At 45.7% G+C, this 21,990-nt stretch overlaps 1 protein-coding gene across 4 annotated transcripts in view; it reads left to right on the plus strand.

The window, feature by feature from the left end:
* The window catches only part of LOC139277237 (KH domain-containing, RNA-binding, signal transduction-associated protein 3-like), a 403,185-nt gene that overhangs the window by 253,024 nt on the left and 128,171 nt on the right, over positions 1-21,990 (plus strand). For all 4 annotated transcript variants that reach the window (XR_011596058.1, XR_011596060.1, XR_011596061.1 and 1 more), the window contains 2 exons: positions 8,767-8,903; positions 12,024-12,207. Coding sequence is in view for 1 of the 4 variants with exons in the window: in XM_070895430.1 (XP_070751531.1) it covers positions 8,767-8,903; positions 12,024-12,207 (321 nt within the window). In the remaining 3 variants the exon portion in view is untranslated. The remainder of the gene's footprint in view (positions 1-8,766; positions 8,904-12,023; positions 12,208-21,990) is intronic.

Here is a 21,990-nt window from a genome sequence, read left to right on the forward strand (position 1 = left end):
GAAGAATGTTCCCGATGTTGGGGAAGTCCAGAACCAGGGGACACAGTCTAAGGATAAGGGGTAAGCCATTTAGGACTGAGATGAGGAGAAACTTCTTCACTCAGAGAGTTGTTAACCTGTGGAATTCTCTACCGCAGAGAGTTGTTGATGCCAGTTCATTGGATATATTCAAGAGGGAGTTAGATATGGCCCTTACGCTAAAGGGATCAAGGGGTATGGAGAGAAAGCAGAAAAGGGGTACTGAGGTGAATGATCAGCCATGATCTTATTGAATGGTGGTGCAGGCTTGAAGGGCCGAATGGCATACTCCTGCACCTATTTTCTATGTTTCTATGTTAATCCCTCACGGTTAACAGTGTCGAAAGCCTTTGTGAGATCAAAGAAGGCCATGTACAGAGGTTGTTGCTGTTCCCTGCATTTTCCTTGGATTTGACGCACGTTGAAGATCATGTCCATTGTGCCCCTTTGTGGGCAGAATCCGTATTACGACTTTGGGAGGAGCTCTTCAGCCACTGGAAGAAGGCGATTGAGGAGGATTCTTGCAGCAGACAGCAGGAAAACTCCTCTAATTGCCGCAATCGGACTTGTCACTTTTCTTGAAGATGGTCACGATTACAGCGTCTTTGAGATCTCCTGGCATGCTCTCCTCCTTCCAAATAAGAGAAGTGAGTTCATGGATTCGCGCCAATTGTAATTTTCTGCCAAGCAACATCTACTGTAACTATCAGCACTCACTGGATTATTATGTGTTGTTTGCATTACATTTCTGAGCACACTTATTTACCGCAGGTAAAGAGCCTGCAGCTGCTTGGGCAGTGGCGGGGGGGTGGGGCGTCTAATCCAAGGGAAGCAGATAAGCTTGGGCAGCTGGAGGGAAGCACTCCTGCTGGTCCATAAGCAGTGCTGCAAAGGCACTTGCCTTCTCTCAGAAGTTGCCCTCGCCTTTCTTGAGCTGCCGAATTTCCTGAGGCCTGGGAAAGGTTAAATCTGAGGCATACAGCTTCATTCCCTCTTTGCATCTCTCAGCAGTCTCTTGGCCTTCCTCTGCCAGATTTTAAGAGGCATATGTGAATTTAGCTCCTTCCTACAAGCAGTATCTTCTGTAACTATCAGTACTCACTGGGTTATAATGTGTCTGTATTACATTTCAAAGCACATTTATATTTAACAGTGGCTGCACTGATCAAGATTAAATTAATGTGGCATTTGGGAGCAATTAACTCCATTTTATTTAATTGCCATACATCTGAAACTACCAACACGTAATACTCCACTTCTCAGTGGAGTATTGATTCAGCTTTCAAAAATATTGCATTCATGGGGGGAAATATCCTTGTAATACCAGTATTTTCTTTTAAGAATAGAAAAGGATTAATTTAACAGCCAGGAAGAAATATTATTGTTGTTTGCGATGATCGTGTGTAAGGTCTCATTCAGCCTTGTCTTGTGTAGAATACAGGTGTGTAGTCGTTAGCGAGCTTCATAAATTGATGGAAGCTGTTTTAACGCCTAGCACAAAGCAGAACAACTAATGAAAGCAATGCCTTAAGCCAATGTGAAATGTACAGCATTATTGCAGGCAGTCGTTTATTTTTGCCCAATATTTAAAGAGAAAAATTAAAACTCAATAGAAACAAGGAAAGTGAATACACATTAAATGGCAGGTCACTGAGAAGAATAGAGGAACAAAGGGACCTTGGAGTGCTTGTCCATAGATCCCTGAAGTTAGCAAGAGAGATAGTTGAGAAGGCATACGGAATGCTTGCCTTTATTAGCCGAGGCATAGAATATAAGAGCAAGGAGGGGTTATGCTTGAACTGTATAAAACACTGGTTAGGCCACAGCTGGAGTATTGCGTGCAGTTCTGGTCACCGCTTTATAGGAAGGACGTGATTGCACTGGAGAGGGTACAGAGGAGATTTTCGAGGATGTTGCCGGGAGTGGAGAATCTTAGCTATGAATACAGATTGGATAGGCTGGGTTTTGTTTTCATTGGAAAAGAGGTCGCTGAGGGGAGACCTCATTGAGATGTATAAAATTATGAGGGGCCTTGATATAAAGGGCCCAAGTTTCGAGCCACGCCTAGAACGGTGCAGTCCCGACCTGGACGCCCGTTTTTCGCGCCACAAAGTGCGCCTAAAAAAAACTTCCGCATTCTCCACCTCCCTGCAGGTCCTCTGGCCCTCGGCGCAGCGCAGCAGGAGATGTAGGGGGCGGAGCCAGGTCCCTGCGCTGAAAACAGTGCCGGGACCTCTGCACATGCGCGCTACAGTGGGCACGCAAGTGCAGTAGCTCCAGGCGCCCGAAACTGTGTGGGAGGGGCCCGAAGCACACAGCCCCTAGCCCTGGCCGAATGGCCTCACTGGGGCTGCGTGAATAAGGCTCCTCCCACGGCCAGCTCCTGCTTCCTCCCGACCCGACTCGACTCCCGCTTCCCGCCCCCCCACCCCCGGACCGGACCCGACACCCGCTCCCGCCCCCGGACAGGACCCGACACCCGCTCCCCCCCCCCCACCCCCACGCCCCCGGACCGGACCCGACACCTGCTCCCCGCCCCCTACACCCCCGGACCGGACCCGACATCCGCTCCCCCCCCGCCCCCGGACCGGACCTGACACCCGCTCTCTCCCCGCCCCCCCCCCTGCCTCCGGACTGGATCCGACCTGACCTCCCTCCCCTCCGACCTGACCTCCCTCTCCCTCCCCCCGACCCGAACCGAACCGACCTCCCTCCCACCAACCCGCCGACCCGACTCAACGCCACCTACCTGTAAATCTGGTGCTGGGGACGGGCCCGGCCCGAAGTCTCGGGCCCGGCCCGTTCAGCCTCCCTCCCCCTTCTCCTTCCCCCTCATCCCCCCCCAATCTCCTCCCCCCCCCCAATCTGCTTCCCACTGCCCCAATCTGCTTCCCACTGCCCCAATCTGCTTCCCACTGCCCCAATCTGCTTCCCACTGCCCCAATCTGCTTCCCACTGCCCCAATCTGCTTCCCACTGCCCCAATCTGCTTCCCACTGCCCCAATCTGCTTCCCACTGCCCCAATCTCCTTCCCACTGCCCCAATCTCCTTCCCACTGCCCCAATCTCCTTCCCACTGCCCCAATCTCCTTCCCACTGCCCCAATCTCCTTCGCACTGCCCCAATCTCCTTCCCACTGCCCCAATCTCCTTCCCACTGCCCCAATCTCCTTCCCACTGCCGCAATCTCCTTCCCACTGCCCCAATCTCCTTCCCCACCCCAATCTCCTCCCCCCATCTCCTTTCCCCCCCATCTCCTTTCCCCCCCATCTCCTTTCCCCCCCATCTCCTTTCCCCCCCATCTCCTTCCCCCCCCCAATCTCTTTCCCCCCCCCAATCTCCTTCCCCCCCCCCAATCTCCCCCCCAATCTCCTTTCTCTCCCTTCTCCCCTTTATCCCCTTCTTCCCCCCTCCCCCCTTCTCCCCTTTATCCCCCCCATCTCCTTCCCCCATCTCCTTTCCCCCCTTCTCCCCCTCCCCCCTTCTCCCCTTTATCCTCTTCTCCCCCCCTCCCCCCTTCTCCCCATCCCTCCCCCTTCCCTCCCCCTTCCCTCCCCCTTCCCTCCCTCTGCTCTCTCCCTCTACCCCACTCATCCCCCTCCCCTCGCTGTCAGAAACACAGACACTGACAGACAGAGAATGAGAGACACACAGACAGACAGAGAGTTAGAGACACTGACAGAGACACACTGAGGGGGGCATCCCAGCACGCTGTTGGAGGGCTCCCGGTGCTGCAGTCGGTAAGTAGAAAATGTTTTATTTATTGATTTAAAAAAAAAATTATTTATTATTAATTTTTTGATTGATTTATTGGTTGATTTATTGATGTATTTATCATTTATTATTGGTGATGGCTCTTTATTTGTAAACTGAAGTGTGTAATGTTTATAAACTTCCCTTTAAACACCCCCCCCCCCCACCATTCCCTACGCCTGATTTGTAACCTACGCCTGATTTTCTAAAGTGTGGACAAGGTTTTTTCGAGCGTACAAAAATCTTCACTTACTCCATTCTGAGTTAGTTTGAAGTAAGTTTTCACTCAAGAAACTTTGAAATCAGGCGTAAGTGGCCGGACACGCCCCCTTTTGAAAAAAAAATTCTGTTCCAAAGTGAAACTGTTCTAACTGACTAGAACTGGAGCAAACTGAATGTGGAGAATTCCGATTTCTAAGATACTCCGTTCTACACCAGTTGCTCCTAAAAATCAGGAGCAAATCATGTGGAAACTTGGGGCCAAAGGGCCTATTTCCCTAAGCAGAGAGGTCAACAACCAGGGGGCAGAAATTAAAATAATTGGTAGAAGGTTTAGAGGGGATTTGAGGGGAAATTTCTTCACCCAGAGGGTTGTGGGGGTCTGGACTCTCACCACATTTAAAAAGTACTTGGATGTGCACTTCAAGTGCCGTAACCTACAGGGTTCCACGCCAAAAAGGGATGAGTTCACAGGTGTTTCACTAAAGGACCTAATATTGCCGGTCCCGAACTACATGTTGAAAGGTGGAAGATGCCTGTGCGTGGATTTTTTTGAACGTGTGGTGGCCATTGCACACCAGCCACCAAAGGAGCAGCGTGCAGCTCGACCCAGCATTCGGCGCGGTGGCCCCGACCTGCAAGGACCATCAGACTGTCAAAGGAACATACCACTTCAAGGTACACGTCTGTGAAGAGGGCGACTGGATTGGACGTAACCTTGGTCCAGGTCGCTCATTGCGTGCAGCCACTAAAAGCGCTTCAGCAGCGTTAACCGCCAAGAGGAAGCTTCAACTAACAGCAGGACTTGGAAGATTTTAGATGAAGATGGAGGCTGACAAATGTGAAACAGCTCAGATGGATGCCAGAACTTCAAACTTCTCCTTTGCCAAGGGTTTTCTTTCATACTTTCATACTTTCATTGTTTGCCCATCAGTGGGGGCAGGGGGTTGCATTGTCTGTCAGCTTTCCGGGAGACCTACAGTGTTTGTGGGACAGTAAATCAATGGGTAAAACCTTGTAGAACAAGCTTTTAGTTCAGAACTGAACACCTGACAAATCCCTTGCCGGATTCCCAGTAAATAAAAACAACAAATTCCTAACGAGCTTCAGATTGCCTAGAACTCCATTACAATTTTTGAAGATCATCTCTGATAAGATCTCTTTTATCTTTAATAGCGTCACCAGAACCCCCTAGCAAATCTTGACTCAAATGCTTAAGATTTTAAGGAATTATTATTAACTTATTCAAAACTTCATAACCAATTATTTATCAAATAATTATTTTGTGTCAAGTATGCAAGACCCACAAAAAGCTGCCATGATTACTACACATTTAAGCACTTTCAAGACTAACCATTGGGGAAAGGTTAGTGTTGCAGAGAACACAGATGCATTCATTTCATGAACTATTTAAAAAATCAACAAACTTCGGGTGGCAGCTAATATTATTGTAGCAAGTACAGCAACTGTTCCGAACATGGCCTACAGGTTTGTTCGTTTCTTCCTCGTTCTCCTTCACTGCAAGCAGGACACAAATGCAGCCTTCGGCTTCCTGCTTAGCTTGGCGCTGGAAAGAGTGCGATGCACCACAAATTCTCCGCTCTGCTGATAATTAGCAGGCAGCACCAAAATACCGGTGTTGCCTGTGCTCTTTCGCCGAGCAGCCATTGGTCTTGGCTAGTGCTTATCCAGGCAGGTTTCCAGCTACTGGAATTTCTAGACCTTTACCTTTTCACACATCCAGTCTTCTTTCCATGACTGCAAAATATTTTTATTGCAGACAGTATTGGAGTTGTGCAAAACGATTATTGAATAGGTGAAACTTAGTATATTAACAGACACAATCAGACTAATAAAACACCTAATCATACCAGCACAAGGGGCTATTCACCTCCACTTCCCCACTCTTACATTACATAAGAGCACAAGAAATAGGAACAGGAGTAGGCCACACGGCTCCTCGAGCCTGCTCCGCGATTTAATACGATCATGGCTGATCCGATCATGGACTCAGGTTCACTTCCCTACCCATTCCTGATAACCCCTTATTTCCTTATTGGTTAAGAAACTGTCTGTCTATCTCTCTTAAATGTATTCAATGACCCAGCTTCCACAGCTCTCTGAGGCAGTGAATTCCACAGATTTACAACCCTCTGAGAGAAGAAATTCCTCCTCGTCTCAGTTTTAAATGGGCGGCCCCTTATTCTAAGATTATGCCCTCGAGTTCTAGTCTCCCCTTTCAGTGGAAACATCCTCTCTGCATCCACCTTGTCATAGAAAAATAGGTGCAGGACTAGGCCATTCAATAAGATCATGGCTGATCATTCACCTCAGTACCCCTTTCCTGCTTTCTCTCCATACCCCTTGATCCCTTTAGCCATAAGGGCCATATCCAACTCTCTCTTGAATATATCTAACGAATTGGCATCAACAACTCTCTGTCAAGCCCCCTCATGATCATACACATTTCGATAAGATCACCTCTCATTCTTCTGAATTCCATTGAGTAGAGGCCCAACCTACTCAACCTTTCCTCATAAGTCAAGCCCCTCATCTCCGGAATCAACCGAGTGAACCTTCTCTGAACTGCCTCCAAAGCAAGTATATCCTTTTGTAAATATGGAAACCAAAACTGCACGCAGTATTCCAGGTGTGACCTCACCAATACCCTGTATAACTGTAACAAGACTTCCCTGCTTTTATACTCCATTCCCTTTGCAATAAAGATTTAATTGACCTTCCTGATCACCTGCTGTACCTGCATATTAACCTTTTGTGTTTCATGCACCAGGATCCCCAGGTCCCGCTGTACTGCAGCACTTTGCAATTTTTCTGCATTTAAATAATAACTTGCTCTTCGATTTTTTGTCTGCCAAAGTGCATAACCTCACACCTTCCAACATTATACTCCATCTGCCAAATTTTTGCCCACTCACTTAGCCTGTCTATGTCCTTTTGCAGGTTTTTTGTGTCCTCCTCACATATTGCTTTTCCTCCCATCTTTGTAATAAAAACATAGAAAATAGGTGCAGGAGTAGGCCATTCGGCCCTTCAAGGCTGCACCACCATTCAATGAGTTCATGGCTGAACATGCAACTTCAGTACCCCATTCCTGCTTTCTCGCGATACCCCTTGATCCTCCTAGTAGTAAGGACTACATCTAACTCCTTTTTGAATATATTTAGTGAATTGGTCTCAACAACTTTCTGTGGTAGAGAATTCCACAGGTTCACCACTCACTGGGTGAAGACGTTTCTCCTCATCGCGGTCCTAAATGGCTTACCCCTTATCCTTAGACTGTGACCCCTGGTTCTGGACTTCCCCAACATTGGGAACATTCTTCCTGCATCTAACCTGTCTAAACCCATCAGAATTTTAAACGTTTCTATGAGATTCCCCTCTCATTCTTCTGAACTCCAGTGAATACAAGCCAAGTTGATCCAGTCTTTCTTGATAGGTCAGTCCCGCCATCCCGGGAATCAGTCTGATGAACCTTCGCTGCACTCCCTCAATAGCAAGAATGTCCTTCCTCAAGTTAGAAGATCAGAACTGTACACAATACTCCAGGTGTGGCTTCACCAAGGCCCTGTACAACTGTAGTAACACCTCTCTGCCCTTGTACTCAAATCCCCTCGCTATGAAGGCCAACATGACATTTGCTTTCTTAACCGCCTGCTGTACCTGCATGCCAATCTTCAATGACTGATATACCATGATACCCATGTCTCGTTGCACCTCCCCTTTTCCTAATCTGTCACCATTCAGATAATAGTCTGTCTCTCTGTTTTTACCACCAAAGTGGATAACCTTACATTTATCCACATTATACTTCATCTGCCATGCATTTGCCCACTCACCTAATCTATCCAAGTCACTCAGCAGCCTCATAGCATCCTCCTCGCAGCTCACACTGCCACCCAACTTAGTATCATCCACAAATTTGGAGATACTACATTTAATCCCCTCGTCTAAATCATTAATGTACAATGTAAACAGCTGGGGCCCCAGCACAGAACCTTGCGGTACCCCCACTAGTCACTGCCTACCATTCTGAAAAGTACCCATTTACTCCTACTCTTTGCTTCCTGTCTGCCAACCAGTTCTCAATCCACGTCAGCACACTACCCCCAATCCCATGTGCTTTGACTTTGCACATTAATCTCTTGTGTGGGACCTTGTCGAAAGCCTTCTGAAAGTCCAAATACACCACATCAACTGGTTCTCCCTTGTCCACTCTACTGGAAACATCCTCAAAAATTTCCAGAAGATTTGTCAAGCATGATTTCCCTTTCACAAATCCATGCTGACTTGGACCTATCATGTCACCTCTTTCCAAATGCGCTGCTATGACATCCTTAATAATTGATTTCATAATTTTACCCACTACCGATGTCAGGCTGACCGGTCTATAATTCCTTGTTTTCTCTCTCCCTCCTTTTTTAAAAAGTGGGGTTACATTGGCTACCCTCCACTCCATAGGAACTATATCGTCAGCAAACTTGACTATGTTACACTCGGTCCCTTCATCCAAATCGTTAATATAAATTGTAAATAGTTGGGGTCCCAGCACTGATCCCTGCGGCACCCCACTAGTTACTGATTGCCAGCCCGAGAATGAACCATTTATTCCGATTCTGTTTTCTGTTAGTTAGCCAATCCTCTATCCATGCTAATATATTACCCCCAACCCTGTGAACTTTTATCTTGTGCAGAAACCTTTTATGTGGCACCTTGTCTGTTTGCAATCATGTTTGTAATGTGTGTGTATGTGTTTGCAGGATTACAATGATGAAATTAGACAACAACAGCTTCAGGAATTGTCCTACTTGAACGGTACACCAGAGAGTCCAGAAACTCCAGCAGTTCGAGGGAAGCCAGTAAGGGGTCGAGGAGCACTTGCTCCAGCTCTAACCAGGTGAAAGCACTTGTATTTGTATGGTGTCCAGTAGTTTCTGCCTGCTGCATGCTGGTAAGCTTTGTACTTAGTTTCAGAATCAGTTTTGCATTGACAAATGTGATTCTGTATAAACACAATTATGGAGAAAATCACAATTAAAATATACTTGCTAATATTAAATTCATAAGTACAGATTGAACCTCCCTTATTCGGAACCCTCGGGACATGGCCAGTTCTGGATAAGGGATTTTTCCAGACGAGGGGTGGTCACGTTAAATTGGATCGTGTAGGTACTTCAGCAAGGGGATATCGAGGCTGACTGGCTTGTGGCTGGGAGTGCGGCAGAGAGATCATGGGGGTTGGGGGGCAGTGGATCGCAGGATCAGACCAGCGATTGCGGGAGTCAGCAGCAAGGAAGGACTTCAATTTGTTCATGTTGGAGTTCTGCGCATGCACCACCCGATGGCTGGGAATGCTTCTGGGCGAAGGGTGGTTCTGGATAAGGGAGTCCTGGATAAGGGAGGTTCAACCTGTACTTATAATAAATAGGTTAACTCCTCTGCTTAAAATACCAGTTGAAGTAATTTCACACAAATATCTATTGTTTCTACTGATCTTTGAAGAGTAAATCGCAAAGCCAAAGGCCTAAATATGCGAGAATTTATTAAGTGATTATAGCTGAAAGCAAAAAATGTTCAGAATAAGATATTTGAGTTAAAGGCATATGTAGCAACAGCAAATTAAGATACAGAATCATAACTCACTCTAGATGATATGAATTAATTCAAAATACCAAGGTTTAGAATATTCTGTAAGTTACAATTCACTGGTCAGATACACTGCTGTGTTCACATTGTTTACTAGAACAAAGGCATATAGAGAAGAGCAACGAGACTGAAACGGTGTAAAGGGAATAAGCTGTGAACTCTACAGTCTAAAAAGAAGTCAGTTAAGACTTTGATTTATATAGCGCCTTTCACAACCACCGGATGTCTCAAAGCATTTTACAGCCAATGAAGTACTTTTGGAATGATGTAGGAATGTAAGAGTGAAGCATGTCAAATAGGGCTGGATTTTCGGTTCTGTTCATTTCAGGGCAGTAATGGCAGCGGGGCAATACAATTTGCGCCTCAGTCAGTAAAATTTGGCAGCTGGGTCTTGAGTGTGGGGTAGAGTGGTAATGGAGATGTTGCACACCTTTCTTAGGGCGCTAGGTTGGCTGAGCAAGCAAAAATCCAGAGCAAAACAGCCGGCCTCGGAGCGCTCTAAAAGAGGCCTGGGGAGAAAAAAAAACACCAACAACATTCCCAATAAATAACTCATGCCACCACAACATAAACACCCCAAAAAATTAAAATTAAAAAACAATCACACTTACCTGAGGTCTGACATTACTTACCTCACTGTAGGCGCTACAGCTTGGACCACCCGCTTTCACAGGCGGTCCCAGCACGACACTCTACTGAGCGCTACAGATCGGGCGGCAGCCAAAAATCAACCCGGAGTCATAACCAGGGGTATTGCACACCCGCTCGCCTCTTCCGGGCAGTAAGGCTCTGCGTCCCGCCAAAACCGGCACCAAAAATCCTGGCGGGGCGCTAGAAGCTGGCTGCCCGCCTGGAAGAGATTATTGCCACACATCTGGGGTGAATGCAGAGGCAGCAACAGGCCGATAGTCCAGAGTTAAATGATATAGATATAAGAACATAAGAAATAGGAGCAGGAGTGGGCCATTTGGCTCCTCAAGCCTGCTCCACCATTTAATAAGATCATGGCTGATCTGATTATGGACTCAGCCCCACTTACCTGCCCGCTCCCCATAACCCCTTATTCCTTTATCTCTCAAAAATCTGTCTATCTTTGCCTGAAATATATTCAATGACCCAGCCTACACAGCTCTCTGGGGCAGATAATTTCATAGATTTACAACTCTCAGAGTAGAAATTCCTCCTCATCTCAGTTTTAAAGGGACGGCCCCTTATTCTGAGACTATGTCCCCTAGTTTTAGTTTCGCCTATGAGTGGAAATATCCTCTCTGCATCCTCCTTGCCGAGCCCCCTCATTATCTTATATGTTTCGATAAGATCACTTCTCATTCTTCTGAATTCCAATGTGTATAGGCCCAACCTACTCAACCTATCTTCCTAAGTCAACCCCCTCATCTCCGGAATCAACCTAGTGGACCTTATCTGAACAGCTTCCAATGCAAATATATCCTTAAATACGGAGACCAAAACTATACGCAGTACTCTAGATGTAGCCTCACCAATACCCTGTACAGTTGTAGCAGAACTTTTCTGCTTTTATACTCCATCCCCCTTGCAACAAAGGCCAACATTCCATTTGCCTTCCTGATTACTGACTGTACCTGCATACTAACTTTTTGTGTTTCATGCACAAGGACCCCCAGGTCCCTCTACTGCAGCACTTTGCAATTTTTCTCCCTTTTAAATTAAATTATAATTTGCTTTTCTATTATTTCTGCCAAAGTGGATAACCTCACATTTTCCCACATGAAACTCCATCTGCCAAATTTTTGCCCACTCACTTAGCCTGTCTATATCCCTTTGCAGATTTTTTGTGTCCTCACAATTTGCTTTCCCACCCATCTTTGTATCATTAGCAAACTTGGCATTACATTTGGTCCCTTCATCCAAGTAACTGCAAAGTAATCCAAACACCTCTCCCCATTGAGTCAGTGGTAATGAAAATTGAGAGAGGTGTTCAATAGGTGGCCGAGCCGATAATACATGTTTTACACTATCAACAAAAGTTCACATTTCCCTTAGAGAGAGAGAACTGAAATGTTGTTGTGTGAAACTTAGTATTGCTTGGGCTGATGGCACCATGGAAATGTTATGCTGAGGAAGGCAACAAGCTAAAAACAAATAATGTCAGATGCAAACTAAATACATAGTCTGGAATTTGATTGGATTTGCATTTTGTGGTGGTGGAATGGTGGAGAAAATAAGAGAATCTTTGCGTCTTTCCTCAGGATGACCGATTAGATAGTGACTTACTGATTGTATGTGGCTTGATGACCTTTTCTCAGTTCTTACTTTCTTGTGTTATTGCATCTGACTTGAAAAGGTTCTATGATGAATTAAGTCTTTCTATCTCTTTTTTGTACTTTTCCAGAGGCCGTGGTGGAGTTCCTCCCCCCACAACCACTGTTCCTCGAGCAGGGCCAGTCCCCAGAGGAACACCTCCTGGTCGAGGTCCTGGAGCTCGAGGACGTGGCGTCCCTGCACCAAGGGCAAGAGGATCACAAGGTTACAGACCTCCACCACCCCCAGTACAAGATACTACATATGGTGATTATGTAAGTAAATTTCTGTTTCTAGATTTGTGATTGGTATAATTTTGAGTAATAATGGCATGATATTAAAATGGAGTTCAAAAATGGCTTCAAATATTTTTTAAACTTTGAAACTAGGAGGGAGAAATTGTGTTGTTCTCGCCTCCCGGTAGCGCCCCCGGGAGGCACTAACGGGGTGCAAACGACTTCTTGCGCAGGACCGCTACTGCCTCCTGCGAAATTTTTAAGGAGTTAGCCAAGGCACAAACCGGAAGCGTCCCGGGCCACTGCGCTGGCGATGACGACATCATCACCGTGCGCCGCAACCTGTTTTTGCCCCATAGCAAAACTTTGGTAGCGTCCCATGAGGCCACCGCGGATGATGCCCACGCCAGCTTCACAGGTCATAAACTGGGCCTCATTTCACTCACGCAGCAAAAATTAAAGGGGAGATGTGGTGCGCAATTTTTTTTCCATTGCCGACTTACCAGTTGCAGCTTTGCCTTGTGGAATTCGCGGGGTCCATGCCGCGATGTTGCAGCCCGGTACTCCGCTTCTGTGCCGGGCTACTGCCACGGCACCCCACTCCCCGATGGAGAAGTGGTGGCCCCTCGCCACATTGCAGAGTTCGCAGCGTGCCCTCCCCTTTAACGAAAAGGGAGGGCATTGTGCTCTCATCAGCGCTACGTGGCAATCCGCATAGCACTGATAAATTCCCGCAGTTAGCGCCCCAGTCCCGCCTCTGAGAGGAAATGAAGCATACGACATTGTGCTCCACTCCTTCTCGGGGATGGTAACCCAAATTTCGCTGCCGGGGCACTGAGTGCAGGCAGTCCTGCCTCGCCTCGGCTATGGTGCCTAATTTTGGTCCCTATTCATCAAAACATAACAAGGACTTGGGAGATAATTTTATTATTCGAATGGATTGTCAGTAGTAGCAAAATGGATCATAAGTTGCTCTACAGCTGTGCGAAAAGCAAACAGAATGTTAAACTAGCTGGATCCTTTTCAGAAATCGAAATTTTATATGGAGGATCTGAAAATGGCAAGCATGTCAAAATGAATTCTTCATTGTGCTTTTCTGGTAAAGGCATGATGGGCCGAATGGCCTCCTTCTGAGCTGTAAATTTCTATGATTCTATGACTTCAGTATTCACAAATGGAGACAGTCAACAGATTTGCAGATCTTACCAAACTATTTCAAGAAGCTTACATTTATTCTGTACCGCCGTTTTTGAGGTGGTGTCACGGCCTGAGTGCTGATTTTACCGCCAGGCATTAGGTGCAGGCTCCAACTACCAAATTCAGTTTTTACGACCAAAGATGAGAGAGCAGCGCAAAAAAGTGCCGTTACACATTCATCCTCGGGCGGGAGCTCAGGAGACCTACTGAATTTCGTATCGGGAGGCTCCGCCATTCTAGCTGGAAAAAGGGAAGAAAGAAAATAAACCACACACAAACTTCCCTACTTTTACAACTAATGAACAAATGACGAAATAAAGAAAGAAAAAAACTTACCTTGTTCTCTGGCCAGTTCTGCCCGAGTTCTGCTGTTTATGCACCACTTTTTCCAGGTTGTAAGAATGCCTGCCGGAAGGCCGACATTCAAACTAAATATCACGATAGAAACGCCAAGGAGGCGTTGCACGCTGGATGAAGTCACCACGTGGGTGGCATTAGCCAGCGCAGCTTTAGCTCTTAGTGCCTCTGCCAAAGAACCCACTGAATTTCTGCGCAAGCGTGTACTCTGCTTACCATCAAAGGTAGGCTTTTGCCGCCCGTTATCCGCCTCTTGCGTGCGGTAACGGATGGCGGTAGAAACTGAATTTCGATCCCTTAGAGACCAATAAAACTGTTACTAATAAATTATGAGCATCAACTCCACATGGAGAGCACTTGTGGACTGGATGGTTACATCCCTAAAGTAGTTATTGAAATACATAGAGGGGCTTTTGTATCTTACCGAATTATAAAGAGTGAATATGTTAAATTCGCTTTGTGATTGAAATTTACCTGTGTTTTGCCTCAGTACTTCCAGATGTCCCACTCGTACATGGCCAGACCTGTGGAACTTGGGTCAGCCACAAAACTTTTCCTTTTCCACTCAACAAACGTGTCTCCTTTTTAATAAATCTACACAACTTCTAACTAAATCCTTCAGTTGTTTCTCTCCATAAACTCTTCCTCAACCCTTTTCTCTCCTTTAATAGACCTCCTTTATTGCATTTAGGTTGAAAAAGAACTGTTGACTTCACTTTTTAATTCCAACTCCCTAATTTTTAACTTTGGGAATATTACCTCTTTGCCCTAACAGACACATGAGTGAGGGAATCTAGTGCAGTATTGCACAATTGCTGCATGTGTCTTTGATGGCGCTAATCTAGAATGGCAGGTCGAGTGCCTGAGCATTCTTACTTTTTTAATATGTTTTGATGGCATCTCTGTGGTGACTAGTTTCATCTGCTAACAGAAACTAGCTTTGATTGCAGTTTTTAAAATGGGAGGGTTTCTCATCATATGCTGTTGGAATAGAATAGTATAGCACAGAAAGAGGCCATTCAGCCCATTGAATCTACTTGTCCTTAATGAGTTGCTAATTAATTGTTTCTAAAAACAGTTAGAATAAAATTAATTTTACATAATTTATAGAATTCAAAAATCCCTCTTTCTTAAAAGTACTTGAACTATTGTGTTGATACTGCTTAAATCGGTATTGTTGAACGAAGCCTAGCAGCTGGATATCCTTGAGGGTGACCTGATAGTCTTTAAGATAATGGCCCCAAAAACGGCGCACCTCCGAGCTGGACGCCTGTTCTTCGCGCCTAAAAGTGCGCAAGAAAAAAACTTCGATGTTCTCCGGCTCCTCGGAGCTCGATCTCAGCTTGGCGCGGCGCGCTCTTCACAGCGGGGGACGGAGCCAAAGTAGTGGGGGGTGGGTCCAATTTAAATGAGCCAAGGTGGTGCCGGCAACCCTGCGCGTGCGCGTTGGCGTGTGCGCGCACACGTAGTGTCAAACAAACATTGGCACTCAGCCATTTTTAAAAGGACTCGGCTGCCGGCGAGCCACTGACGCCGCCCCTTAAGCGTGGCCGAATGGCCTCAACCCCCTTGAAAAGCTGCATGCGTCTGGTGTTGATCCTTTGGCTGCCGGCCAGCCACTGACGCCGCTCCTATCCCATGGCCGAATGGCCTCAACCCCCTTGAAAAGCTGCATGCGTCTGGTGTTGATCCTTCGGCTGCCGGCCAGCCACTGACGCCGCTCCTATCCCATGGCCGAATGGCCTCAACCCCCTTGAAAAGCTGCGTGCCTCCGGTGTTGATCCTTCGGCTGCCAGCCAGCCACTAACAGAATGAAGGCCTGCCTGCAGCACAGCAGCTCAGCTCGAAGGCTGCTTGCTGCTGCTGTTGGAGCTGCCGTCGAGACACTGATGCCACACCCCTGCCTGTCTCCAACATGAAAGGCCTGCCTGAAGCACAGCAGCTCGAAGGCTGCTGATGTTTCACACAGGTAGGAACATGGTTTATTTAATCTTTTCTTTGCTTATAAATTTTTATTCAAGTTGGATTTATTTGTATAAGTATAACTAAGGATTGATTGTAGAATTTAATGACTTCCCTTCCCCCCCGCCCCACCCCCCCCACGCCTAATTTGTAACCTACGCCTGATTTTCTAAAGTGTAGACAAGGTTTTTTCGAGCGTACAAAAATCTTCACTTACTCCATTCTAAGTTAGTTTGGAGTAAGTTTTCACTGTCGAAACTTTGAAAACAGGCGTAAGTGGCCGGACACGCCCCCTTTTGAAAAAAAATTCTGTTCCAAAGTGAAACAGTTCTAACTGACTAGAACTGGAGCAAACTAAATGCCGAGAATTTTAATTTCTAAGATACTCCGTTCTACACCAGTTGCTCCAAAAAATCAGGAGCAACTGAGGCCGAAACTTGGGCCCAATGAAAGGGCTTGATAGGTTAGAGCTGGAGGAAACAGTTTCCATGTGTAGGGAGACCAAAACTAGAGGCCATAAATATAAGATAGTCAGTAATACATCTAATAGGGAATTCAGGAGCAATTTCTCTACCTAAAGAGTGATAAGAATATGGAACAACTACCACAAGGAGTAGTTGAGACAAATTGCACTGATGCATTTAAGGGGAAGCTTGATAAGCACATGAGGGAGAAAGGAATAAAAACGTATGTTGAAAAGGTTGGTTGAGGGGGATGGAGGAGACTCAGGTGGGCATAAATGGCAGCATAGACCAGTTGGGCCGAATGCCCTGTTTCTGTGCTGTAGACTCAATGCAACTTGATGCGGTTGTATTTAGTGACTGTAACTTATGCTATCATTTGCTTGAAGAAGGAAGAAGGAAGCTACCTATTTTAAAATGCTGCGTTGCATTGCAGAAAATAAATTTTTTTGTTGGATTAAATATAATTTGTCACACAATTGTCATAATGTTTGTGGTGTTTCAATAAAATTGTGCCAAAAATTATAATACAGCATGAAATTAGAGGCCTTTATAGTTTTAAAGTATATGATTAAGTAGTATTCACTTTTGCAACTATTTATCTGAACTTCTGTAATACTTTTACTGAGTTCTGCATTAAGTATCTGTTTCCCTTCCCCTTCATGGTGGACCCTTAACACAAAAGGGTCCAAGATTACTGTATGCATTTCATTGGAAAGGTAACATTTAGAAGGAAATAGCTTCTTAGCAAAATTGTAATGCACGAAAGAGAGCCTGCACATCAGGGAGACTTCAGCTAAGTGTGTAAATAGTTCATACTTTGTCAATAGGTTGGTTTTGTTCACCTTGGTGATATTTGATTGTATTCACTATCTTCATTATGCTGGACACCTATTTTTACAAGTTTGAAAATTGATGCCAACTGCTCGATCAAGTAATTATCAAAGGACATAATTCGATGTCATGCATGAAGGTGCATTCTATTTTGGATGCTTCACTAGTAAGGATTAAAAATTATTTTAAAATAATGGATTGACTTTTCTCCCCTTCTCCCCACCCATCCCGCCAAAAGATAGAGGTTACAAATATTCACAGAAATGTGATTTAAAAAGTCGATGTGTATCCAAATGGATCTTTGAATTCTATGAACTCTCAATTTGGATAGAAGCTTCTTTCAGAAGGAAAATCTCCATTGACTATTAAGATCATAAATAAAATGCAACATTTAATGCTTAATACAGATCCAAATAGCAATAGCCAATAATAAAAATATACTGGTATTCTTCTAACAAGCCTTGTTAATCGCTATAATTTTATTTGATGCTTGACTAGTGCAGATACTGTCCTTTTCTAATGTAGAAGTGGTATTTTATGGTTTTGAGAATTTTTTGGCGACATAAAGCTGCACATGCTGGAAGCATCTATAGAAAAACAAGTCCGGACACTCGGGGGTAAATTTTAACTGGGAGCGAGTTTCAGGATTGTGGAGTGAGGTGGGGTGGGAAGATGTCAACATCCCAATCACGTGTCATCAGTTTGAGGCCTGGGATTTTTTAACTTCTGGGCCTCATTTACATTCTGTAAAAAACAGCTGCCTGGCTGCCAACAGGCAGCTCTCTGGCACTCCGGTAGGTCATGGAAAAGTGGGATTCTCGAGAGAAGGGGGAAAGTCTGGGGCAGCATAGGTCCTAGACCTTCCTTAAGGGGGACCCAGAGGAGCACTCCCGCAACTCTTGGCCCCACATAGGACCCAATTTGCACGTATTAATGAGGCTCCCACCTGAGTCAGACTAGTACCTTGATTGCCTAAAAATATGGACCCAATTGAAGAGGCGGTGGATAGGGGTTAAATGTTAGGTTAAAATGTTAAAAATCTGAATTCCAACCCCAATCTATCCACTTTCAGTTTTAATGGAGGTGGAATGGGGTGGGGGGAGGCAACCACCTTGCTCCCAGGAGGCAGTTTGGCACTTTAAGTATGTTAATGAGGCTGGAAGCCTTGGATGTAACGTGCTCTTCAAGTTTAACTGTTGCCGTCCGGTGTTCCTGGGCCTCGGAAATGCCAGCAGGTGCAGCAAGACATTGACAGCCTTGGGCAGCACTCCTCGTGGACCGGGAGGAGCAGGAGTGTTTCCTCCCAGACCCATCCCCCCCACCCCCTCTCAGAGACCGGATGTACCTGGGGCGGCGGCCACTTCTCCAGTGTTCCCCGGCTGACTGGAAGCCTTCCCAGTCCATCAGTGTGGGAAACCTGTCAGTAACATGCTGTGGAGCTGTGCGGGATTCGGACTTCCGGGTTTCCTGCATGCTACTGGCACCCCCACCACCACCACACCCAGTGGATCCAAAAGTTAAAATTCTCCCCAAAGGGAGCTCCTCCAGTGGCTAAATGCTGTGGTGTGATACTGATCTGTACAGATCAGGGCAGTCCTGGTTTGATCGCTCGCCATTGCTGTTGTTCAATGTTTTCCTCATCTAACTGCAAGAACAATTTAAAAGATCTAAAATTAAGTTTTGTATTTAAAAACTGTATTTTAACCAGGAATTCAACGCACTCAAATAGTGCATATAATATATTTAATTCCAGTTGTACATGTAATGTACAAAATAACATGCTGTTTGATTTGTGCCTGTAAAATAGGATCATCTCATTTTGTGGTCAATATCTTTTCTACTGATCCGCAAAGTACCACATGAAAGGCTGGTTATCAAAATTGAGGCTCATGGTCAGGGAGGAGGGTCAGCGTCAGCTTGGATAAGAAATTGGCTTAAGGACAGAAAACAGCAGTTGTTTTTCAGACTGGAAGATGGTAGACAGTGGTGTTCCCCAAGGGTCAAATGACTTGGATATTGGAATATAGAGTAAAATTTCAAAATTTGCCAATGATATCAAACTTGGAGGTGTAGCAAACAGTGAGGCTGATACCAATTGACTGCAACAGGACATAGATAGGCTAGCAGAATGGGCAAACAAGTGGCAGATGGAATTTAATACAGAGAAGTGTGAGGTGATGAATTTTGGCAGAAGGTATAGGAAGAGGCAATATAGACTTAATGGCACAGTTCTAAAGAGTGCGCAGGGACAGAGGGACCTGGGGGGGTTCATGTGCATAGATCTTTGAAGGTGGCAGCACACATTGAGAGAGTAGTTAGCAAAGCATATGGGATCCAGGGCTTCATAAATAGAGGTATTGAGTGCAAGAGCAGTGAAGTTATTCTGAACCATTATAAAGCTCTGGTTAGGCCACAACTAGAGTATTGTTTTCAGTTCTTTTCACCACATTTAAGAAAGGATGTGAAGGTCCTCGAGAAGGTGTAGAGGAGATTTACCAGACTGGATCCAGGGCTGATGGATTTTAACTGCAAGGTTAGGTTGGAGAAGCTGGGGTTGTTCTCCTTGGAGCTAAGGACGTTGAGATGAGATTTGATAGAGGTGTACAAGATTATGATGGGTTTGAATAAGGTAGACAGAGAAAGGCTGTTCCCATTAGCTGATGGCACAAGAACTAGGGGACCCAGATTTAGGGGGCGAAATTGGCTCTTTTTTTCAAGAACCATTGCCACCTCTTTGCGGAAAGCAATCACTGCTCTGTCGGCGCGGAGGGGCTGACATTTTCTAAATTGCCCTCCTTTATTTTTGGAGGGTGTACAGGACTGCCCCTGCCGTCTTCCCGCCCCGTCAGGCACGAACCGACCTCTTACCAACTGGCGGCGACCCCCTTTCTGCCCTGCATGGGAAATTGCCGGCGCTGATGACTCATTTGGGAAGGATAACCTGACCGAAGGCCTCTTCTGCCCCGCAACCACCCAGAACACCGCACCAACGGCAAAAAAGCCGAAGTGCTCCATTTCGCTGGAAAGTCCGCCCCATGGAGAAAAAAACGGTGAGTGCGCCCCATTTTGGGCAGAGGGCAATTTCGGCCTCTTAAAGTTTTGAGAAAGAGATACAAGTGGGATGTGAGGAAACACTTTTTTACACAAGTGTTAATGACCTGGAACTCGCTGCCGACGAGGGTGGTGGAAGCGGCGATGATCGATGATTTCAAAGGAAATTGTATAGGCACATGAGGGAAATAAACTTGCAGGGCTACGGGGATAGAACGGGGGAATGGGACTGGCTGGATTGCTTTACAGAGAGCTGGCATGGACTCGATGGGCCGAATGGCCTCCTTCTGTGCCATTATGACTCTATGGTCAATAAGATAATGCATGATTATTGTGAGGGAAATGGAGCTGAATAAATATTACATGATACATGATGTGATATTGAGCTTTGAAAGTTTAAATTAGCAACCAAGGTTTTAAGATTTTGTTAATGAAGGAATTTTTGGAAATTTTTCAGGCAATTCTTACCAAGGAAGAGGACTTTGCAAAAGCTACAGTAAACGAGGAGGTTGTCTGGATACTGAATGATATAAAAAGAGGAGGTACTAGCAAGGCTGGTAGTACTTAAAAGTGGATGACACTCAGTCTGGATGGGATGCATCCTAGGTTGCTGAGGGATGTAAGGATAGAAATTATGGAGGTGCTAGGCACAATCTTCCAATCCTCCTTAGATACAAGGGTGGTAACAGAGGACTGCAAGATTTCAAATGTTACACCTTTGTTCAAAAAAGGAGAAAGATAAAACTGACAATTACAGGCCAGTCAGTTTAATGTCGGGAGTGGGAAGCTTTTAGAAACAATAATCTGGGAGAAAATTAACAGCCACTTGAACAAGTATGGACTAATAAAGCAAAGCCCTTCCTTCCCCTAGCCCACCGGGTCAAACTTCATCTGAGGCTCCCACCTGCCCTAGCCCTAAACTTACATCTTTCTCTAGTTTCTCTTTGATCTCTCCTCTTGACCTCTCCAAGCTCATCTTGTCCATGAGACCCACTTCCTGCTCCCTTGACCCCATTCCCACTAAACTGCTGACCACCCAACTTCCTTTTTTGGTTCCCATGTTAGCCAACATTGTTAACGGTTCTCTCTCCTCGGGTACTGTTCCTCTCTCCTTCAAATCTGCGATCATCACCCCGCTCCTCAAAAAAAACAATCCTTGATCCTACTGTGCTTGCTAGCTATCGTCCCATCTCCAACCTCCCTTTCCTGTTCAGAGTACTTGAACATGTTGTCGCCTCCCAAATCCGTGACCATCTTTCCTTGAATTCAATGTTTGAATCCCTTCAATCTGGTTTTCGCCCCTGCCACAGTACCAAAACGGCTCTCATCAAAATCACAAATGACATCCTTTGTGACTGTGACAAAGATAAACCATCAATCCTCGTCCTCCTGGACCTGTCTGTAGTCTTTGACACAGTTGACCACTCCATCCTCCTCCAACGCCTCTCCACCATCGTCCAGCTAGGTGGGGACTGCATTCGCCTGGTTCCAATCTTATCTATCTAATCGTAGCCAGAAAATCTTCTGCAATGGCTTCTCTTCCCATTCGCGCATCATTACCTCTGGTGTCCCCCAAGGATCTATCCCTTAGCTCCTACCTATGATGATGATGTCATCCGAAAACACGGAGTCAGTTTCCACATGTACGCTGACAACACCCAGCTCTTCCTCTCTGCCACTTCTCTCGCCCCTTCCTAAATTGCCAAACTGCTTGTCCGACATCCAGTACTGGATGAGCATAAATTTTCTCCAATTAAATATTGGGAAGACCGAAGCCATTTTCTTTGGTCCCTGCCACAAACTGTGTTCCCTAACCACTGACTCCATCCCTCTCCCAAGCATCTATCTGAGGCTGAAGCAGACTGTTCACACTCTAAGCGTCATATTTGACCCTGAAATGGCCACATATCCGCTGCATAACTAAAACCGCCTTTTTTTACCTCGGTAACATTGCCCGCCT

Source organism: Pristiophorus japonicus, chromosome 1 (genome assembly GCF_044704955.1).
Source record: "Pristiophorus japonicus isolate sPriJap1 chromosome 1, sPriJap1.hap1, whole genome shotgun sequence".
NCBI lineage: Eukaryota > Metazoa > Chordata > Chondrichthyes > Pristiophoridae > Pristiophorus > Pristiophorus japonicus.